General features: G+C 57.2%; 1 protein-coding gene across 5 annotated transcripts in view; it reads right to left on the bottom strand.

Moving 5' to 3' along the window:
• Tbx4 (T-box 4) overlaps window positions 1-6,994 on the bottom strand; it is a 32,193-nt gene extending 25,199 nt beyond the window's left edge. The window contains exons 1-3 of one of the 5 annotated variants that reach the window (XM_023703145.1): window positions 6,797-6,994; window positions 2,280-2,462; window positions 1,555-1,649 (exon numbers count right to left, since the gene is read on the bottom strand). In XM_023703145.1, the coding sequence (XP_023558913.1) occupies window positions 1,555-1,649; window positions 2,280-2,459 (275 nt within the window). In that variant the 5' untranslated portion in view covers window positions 2,460-2,462; window positions 6,797-6,994. Of the gene's footprint in view, window positions 1-1,554; window positions 1,650-2,279; window positions 2,463-3,469; window positions 3,882-6,131; window positions 6,337-6,796 lie in introns of those variants that run through there. The other 4 variants (XM_023703146.1, XM_023703143.1, XM_004643024.2 and 1 more) reach the window with 4 other exon arrangements.
• Between the last annotated feature and the right edge of the window lie 246 nt (window positions 6,995-7,240).

The raw sequence follows: 7,240 nt of genomic DNA, 5'->3' as shown, positions 1-7,240 counted from the left end.
AGAAGAAGAAGAAGAAGAAGAAGAAGAAGAAGAAGAAGAAGAAGAAGAAGAAGAAGAAGAAGAAGAAGAAGTCATCCCCTCTGTGCACCTATAATCTACTTGACAATTTACTCCGCACAATTCACATGATTCCATTTTGAGTCTTCCAATCACCAAAAAGGAAGACTAGCGGGCACATCTCTGCTTACCTGGTGATATGGAGTTACAGGTAATTTAACAATTTACTGAGTGCCAGGAAGAGGCAGGGCAGTGATACTGGCTCTCTTCCAAGGTGACCACCCCTGGTGGACCCACAGCCAAGCCCTATTACATCTTCCTTCCTCATCCCCCAAACCAGCAAACTCAGCCCTGAAATCAACCCGCCTCCTGCGCTGATGGGGTCCGGGTGAATAACCTGACCAGACCAGACCCTGATCAGACCTCTACCCTCCACAAATAGAGGAAGCTTTGCTGCCCACCTGGGAGCATAGACAGGAAGGAGGATCACAGCACCCTACAAGGCACCCAGAGAGCCACAGCTTTTGTTTGTTTAATGGTACTATGCTGAGCGCTCTATGCACAGCTGTATGAAGCAGTTTCACAGATGGAGAGTGGAGGGGGCAGAGACCCTTATGTCCCTTGTCTGAAGGTCATTGCACAGATGGAAGTAGCTGAGTTGGAGCTGGAACACTAGCCCTACTGGAGTCAGACCAGGCATACTTCACCCATCTCATTTGCCCATAACCTCAATTATGGACCCACAGTCAAGCAGAGGAACGATTTCACATCTATGCTGTCCCCAGGGATCAAACTTAAGTGCATATGTTTGGAATGGGGCGCAGGGAGAGGGGCAATTCCTAAACCAGGACCCTGAGGGTCTGAGGCAGCCTCCCTTTACCTGACAGCTGCTCTCCTGGCTGTCTGGCCCTACCCCAGGGAATCTCCATCACCACCGCCCTCCCGGCTGCCTCTTCCTCCTCTCTCCTCCCTATACGCTCCCACAGACACCAGCACATTTTAAAGATGTTTCCACTTTATAAATCATTCCTCTCTGGCAGCCGCCCCAGAGCTGCTCCCCAGCAACACAAACTCGGTGCCCAATGGTACCTTCCCTTTGGAAGGGGCTGAAACAGGAGCAGTGCCCCTCAGAGAAGAGATTCGGGGTTTGCCCAGCTGAGGGAGGGAGGTTACCCAGAATGAAACACCATTCTGTTTGCTCCCGTTTACCGTTTTCTGAGGGGTATCGCCTGGTGCGCACTACAAGTAATGGGAGAACCTCTCTTCCCAACAGGTGCTCAAAGAGAGTCGGACAAAGCAGCTCTACAGGGGGCCAAAGGTGGGGCAACCGGGGCCACTTTTGTTTGCATATCATTTGCATATTACATCCCCTTCCCTACAGCCTCCTGGCTGCGACCCCCAGAGGAATACCGGGCTCCAGGCCTCAAAAGCCTGATCCCAAGCCGCTTCGGGATGTGGATCTGAGACCCAAGTGGTAGCTAAACTCCGGCCCGCTCCTCCGAAATGCCCCGTAAGATCTCCCTTGCCCATCGCCCCCAAGTAACCTCCAGCGCTGACCTGCCCGCCTTGGTGATGATCATCTCGGTGCCCGCCTCATGGAACTTCTTCCAAAGCTCCTTCTCGTGCAGCCCCACCTTGATGTTCTCGATCGTCTGGGAGGAAGCAGGGAGGGGGCTCGCGTCTGCCTGGCCACGGCGCCCCCGGAGCCGCCAGGGGAGACCGCTGGCCCGGAGACAAGCGCGGATCTTGCCCGCCTAGGAGCTCGCGCTTCGAGATTTCGTTTTCACGAAAGGATTTTGAACCCATGGTGAATTTAAAAAATTAAACCTGGTTCAAACTCCGTCCTTCAGGGTGCAACTCAGGTGGATTCGCCACGCCGGCGACCACGCCGGGACCGCCACTCCCCCACGCGAACATCTGCCCTGGGCTGGGCTGGCCGTGGCCACACGTTGAGGCCGACTGTTTGGACGTGGGAGAGGCCGGGGCCAACCCAGACGGGAGCCGCCGGTCTTGGGGTCGGCAGGTGACAGGGCTGTCGCGGAAGGCCTCGCAGCCCCGCTCCCCTTGCTACAGGGTCCCTACGCGCTGGTGCCGAGCAGCCCCGACGCTTCGAGGTGAAGAAGGGCCCGGAAAGCGGGGCGCACGGCGGCGCCGGTGGAGAACGAAAGGCCGAGCAGCGTAGGACGCAGCAGGTTCCTGAAGGCCGAGCGCGGGCCTCAGCTGCTGACGCTCAGACAGACAAACCGATGCCCGTGTCCAACGCAGGGGCGGCGCGGCCTTACCTGCTCCACGGCGGCGGCGACGTCAGGGCCCGGACCCGGGGGGCTACCGAGCGCGGCTCCGCTGAGGCCGGGCGCTGCCAGCGTGGGCTCGGGGGCGGTGGCGGAGCTGCCTTCGCCTAGCCCTGGGCCCGGGGCCCGGAAGGCCACCTCGTTCTCCGACAGGCCCTTGTCCTGCAGCATCTCCTGTGGGCACAGCACGCCGCCGTTACTCGCCCGATCCAGATGCGTACTGGCCAGAGGCCCCGCGCCCTCCCAAGCGGAGCTTGGGGCCTCCTGCTGCGGGTGTGGAGGTGCCCTGGGCACGTGGACCCCGCCCCCCTGAGCCTGGGGGTGGGTTGCATGCGGGAGGGCAGGACCTTCACCTCCTCCCTGCGGGTCCTGGACCTGGGAGGGTCTGCCTGCTCCTGGGTGTAGAGTTGTGATGAGGGGCCTGGGGGAAGGACCGCCCTCTCAGCACAGCCCCGCTGCCCCCAGGCCCCCCTCCCTGCTGGGCTCCAGTGGCCCGGGTTTCCTTGGTCCTTCCAAGGGAACTGGGGTCCAGGTCTCACTTTTGGCCTAGGGCAGCCAGGAACCTTCCTGGACTGGGGCAGAGGGGGGGGGGAGGCGGGCGTGAAGGTGGAGGCAGGGCCTGGGTTTCCACAGTTCCACACCTGCAGAGAAGGTGAGAGCTGGGGACCCTCTCTCCTCGGCTCACTCTTGTGCCCTCACCCATGCCCTCAGATGGCACTGGAGTAGGTACTTCCTGAACCAAAGGCTGCACTCCTGTGCATTCCCTCTGGGCCACACAACCTCACAGGACGGCACAGCACTCTCCTGTTTAGAGTCAGGCTCCCAAGGCCCTCTTCTCACCTAGGGCCCCTCGGGTCCAGCCCCTGAACTCTGCCAGGGTCCTCCCCAGGCTGTCAGCACATTCACACCCACTGGCTCACTGGCTCACTGGCTCAAACCTTAGTTCCAGAGGCCTCCGCTTAAAGCCAAAGGACCCAGACCCTTCCTAGCTGAGGACCAGGCAAGTAGCATGGGTCCAGCTCAGAGGCACAGCCAAGTCTAGGCCTATTTACCCACCCACCCCTGTAACTCTTCCCTGTCTTCAGCTGGTCCTGGGATACCAGGAGAAAAGCCCAGCTTGCAAAGATCAGCATCCTCCCCAGGAGGGGTGTAACCCTCACCATCTTTCCTTTCCTTCCTACCTCCCCCAGTTGTCCACAGTCTGGATTTGGCCAAGGTCAGGTGGGCTTTCTGTGTGTCTGACTGCTTGTCTGCCTTGTGGCTCAGGGTCTCCTCTTTCTCTTGATCTCTCCATTCTCCCTGGATCGCCCCAGCCTGCTCATCCTGGGTTTAGAGTCGGGCTCCCAGGGCCCGACAAAGTAAACAAGCCAAGTGCAAGCAGGAGATAAAAAGGGGCCAGGGCCCGCTGGGGCTGGGAAAAGCCCATAAAGATAAGCCTGACAGCCTGGCGTCCTCGGCCACAGCCAGCGGGAACAGCGTTCCCGCCGGGACAAGGCGTCCTGACACCCACCTTGGGCCACAAGCGGATTGCAGCCCAACCCTTGCAAACCAAGGACCCCCGCGCATGAGGGCGGGTGTGGCGAGGCGGGGGCGGGATGTTGCACGAAGAGGGTAGCGCGACTTGAAGCCTAAGAACCCGTTCCTACAGGATCTGGGCCCGGGCCGAGATGGGTTCTCAGAATCGGCGGCCCCTGGGGAAGGCGTCTGGGGTGGCTGGTCGGGGACCTGGCTACCAGGTTCTCTGCCAGGCAATTGCCACACCCGGAGCCGCTCAGGGACGCCGGTGTGCTCGCAGCCTGCACTCTCAATCCCGCCGGGTGCGAAGCCCAGCTGCGGCCCCGGGTCCTCTGCGTGCACTGGCCGCGGAGGTTGCGCGCACTCGCCTTGCCCTCTCGGGGCTCCCCAACAACAGCACACTCTAACCCCGCCACGGCTCACCCTCTCCGAAACTCCACGCCAATGTCCCCCCTCCCACTCTTACCCCGAGCGGCGGTCCCCGAAGTCCCCTTGGACCCCAAGCCCCCGCCCCGCGGCGGGCCGGGCCTGGGCTCAGCGCTTCACCCTTCCCGTCGGCGCTGCGCGGGAGCAGCCGGGCTCTGCTCCGTATGCGCTCCGGTGTGTGTGGCTTTCGGCAGCCTCTTTTTACAAGAACCACAACATTTTTCTTTTCACTTTTAGGTTACTTAGTAATATTTTTCTTGCACTAGGCAGAGTGTTACTATTTTGTACTAGTTTTAATATTTTAATTGTCCCTATTATCAGAGTGATCTAAGTTTAGTAACGTTAAGTATATTTACTGTAGCACGTGAACTGTTGGTACTTTTTATTTTTAATAATATGTGATTAAAGCACTGGTTAGATTCATTAATTTATCAGTATTACATATGTTGTCGTTGCTTTCCTGTCACTGCTTCGGCTTCAGGAGACCCTGACACATTAGTAATCCTGTTTCCAATATTTCGGTAATCGGTTTCCAGTAGGTTGTGTTAATCTAGCCTTATTTTAATTTTACTCTGTAGCTCTAAAATGTTTCCATATCTACTTCTTCATTCTCCTTAGACTGTCCAACTTTTGAATAACATGTTATTTACCATAACTTGCAATAGCATTGTTCTCCATATTCAGGTTAATTTTGTTAATCCTTACAATATTTCTTATTATTTTACCATAATTTGTTTTATTAGGATTGCTCCTAATACTCTAGGTAATGTTCTTCATCACATCGTTAGGATATCTTGTTACTTTGTCATTATTGGTAACGCTACAGATCTTAACTCGCTTGCTATTTTTCATCAGATCATTACTTCTTGTTACTTTGTCATAATTTGTAATATTGCTGTAGTTCTTGGTACTCTGATTATTTTCATCACATTGGTACAATACTGCTTATTGCTGAACCATTATTTATAATGTTGTGATTATTAATACCTTGGTCATAAATTGTCGTATTACTCCAACAATTCTTAACTGTGTACTTACATTGCTATCGCTCTTGAGATTTTGCTATTTGTTGGAATGTTTCACTATGCTGTCAATAATGCAGTATGCGACAATATTCTATCAATGTTAATAGTATTTTCTTTAATAGTATTTTTATCATTCATCATTTCCTACAGTTTGCAGTTGCCTACAGTTTAGTATTTTGTGACATCATTATTCTAAGTTATATAATTGCTCTTGATTTGAATACGCCAGTTCTGACACTGTTTCTATACCTGGAGTTACTTTTGTTTTTTAAAAAATCCTTATAAATTATTTGCACTTGATTTTTAAAGTGATTGTTACTGCATTCTTTGTAAGGGCAAGTGTTGTATCAGGAATGCTGTTTAGCCTTCTTTCTTTGGTAATTGCTCACATTCTGGTAATTTTTGACCATTGATTATTATTTATACATAATATTCCTTGGCTTAATTTTAACAAGTCTGTTGTATCACAGGCTCTGAAATCCAGTGCTCAGACCACTCACATTTCTATATCTATTTTCACTGCCGGTACCCGGGCCTTTTTCTTTTTCTTATTGTGCAAATATCAATTTTAATGACACTGCTCCTCCTATCACAGTTGAACCGTGTTTCTCGGTGCCGGCTCTGTCCTGTCTGGAGTCCCTACACACAATTACTCCCGTTACTCTTAAAGAGGACCGGCGCCCCGACCTGGGTGTCCAGAGAGGTCACCGCTCGACCCGAGGGCTCCCACACCTTCGTGCCGCCCTGGCTGCCCGAGGTCCTCGAACCCTCGTAGCGCTCGCTGCTTCCCACCTCGTCCTCCTCGACCCTGCCACACCCGCGGCCGGGGCCCGAGCCCCGCAGCCCACCCGCCCCAGCCCCCTGGAGCAGCACTCACCCTAACTGCGCTGCCACATGCGGAGGCGTCCGCGGCCCGAGGTCACTGCAGGCTCGGGCAGAGCAGCGCGGCTCGGCGGGACTTCGACTCCCGACTGCCGACTCCCGGCCGGGTCAGGCTCGCTCTGCCCGCCGCGCCCTCGGGGCCGGCCGCATCCCGCCTCGGAGCGGGCCCTTGATCTCCCGGGCAGCGCTCGGGGCCTCAGCTCTCTCCTCCCTGCTCCCGCCCGCCCGCCCCCCCAGCTCTGACGTCGCCACTGTCAATCAGTCTCGCCCGCCGCCCCCCGGGGAGGGGGGCTTCGGGGTCCCGGGGCTCCGCGGCTCCCCGGGATCCCGAACCCCGAGCGGCCGCCAGCTCCTCCGCTGCGCGGCCTGGGGCCCTCCTTACGGCCCTGGGACCCCGAGACCGTAGGGGCCGAGCGCATGGTTTAAATTAGGGGAAGAGGCGAGGGCGCGTGGCCTGGCTGCCACCCGGGGGTGCGTGCGCGGTGAGGCTGCTCGCCTGACGCCTCCAGCCGGACCTGCCGCGACCCACTCGGGGCAGCCGCCCACAGATCCAGCTGGCCAACGGCTTTCTACCCCAACGTCGCCCATTCTGCCCCATTGCCCTGGGACTCAGCGCAAGAACGCCTGCAGCCCCACTCGCTCTTGCTCCTCAGTACCCACCCCGTCCTCACACCTGCAGGCTGGGCCCGGCCACGGCCCGCTGTCCCCTGCCCGCTCTCTTCCCGGCCCCAGGGCCACGGGCACCCGCCTCGGCTTGGGGCGCCTTGGAGCCCGCAGGCCGAGGTCAGGCAGGAGGGCAGGGAGGAGGCCTGGTGGCCGGGCCTGTAGCTGCGGCGCCGGCGAGAGGCTGGGCCCAAGACCTCTTAGAAGGCGGCTTGAAGGTGCCAGGCTTGGCAGAGCCGTTTGGGGAAACTGCAGCGAGGGCCGGGACGCCGCCAGCAGATCCGTGATCCTGCAGAACTAAGGCGAGGCCCAGTAGAAAGCTGAAAGGGGAAAGAGCCCTGCTCTAAGCAAGCCGAAAAAGCATCCTGGCGTCCTCGTACTCAGCAAAGAAGACCAGCTTGGTCGCCGGGACCTCCACGCCCCAGCCTGCCGCCCTGTGGG

The sequence above is a fragment of the Octodon degus genome, unplaced genomic scaffold, assembly GCF_000260255.1.
Source record: "Octodon degus isolate 3935 unplaced genomic scaffold, OctDeg1.0 scaffold00164, whole genome shotgun sequence".
NCBI classification, from domain to species: domain Eukaryota; kingdom Metazoa; phylum Chordata; class Mammalia; order Rodentia; family Octodontidae; genus Octodon; species Octodon degus.
The sequence above is the reverse complement of the archived record's forward strand: the minus strand, read 5'-3'. Positions and strand labels throughout refer to the sequence as shown.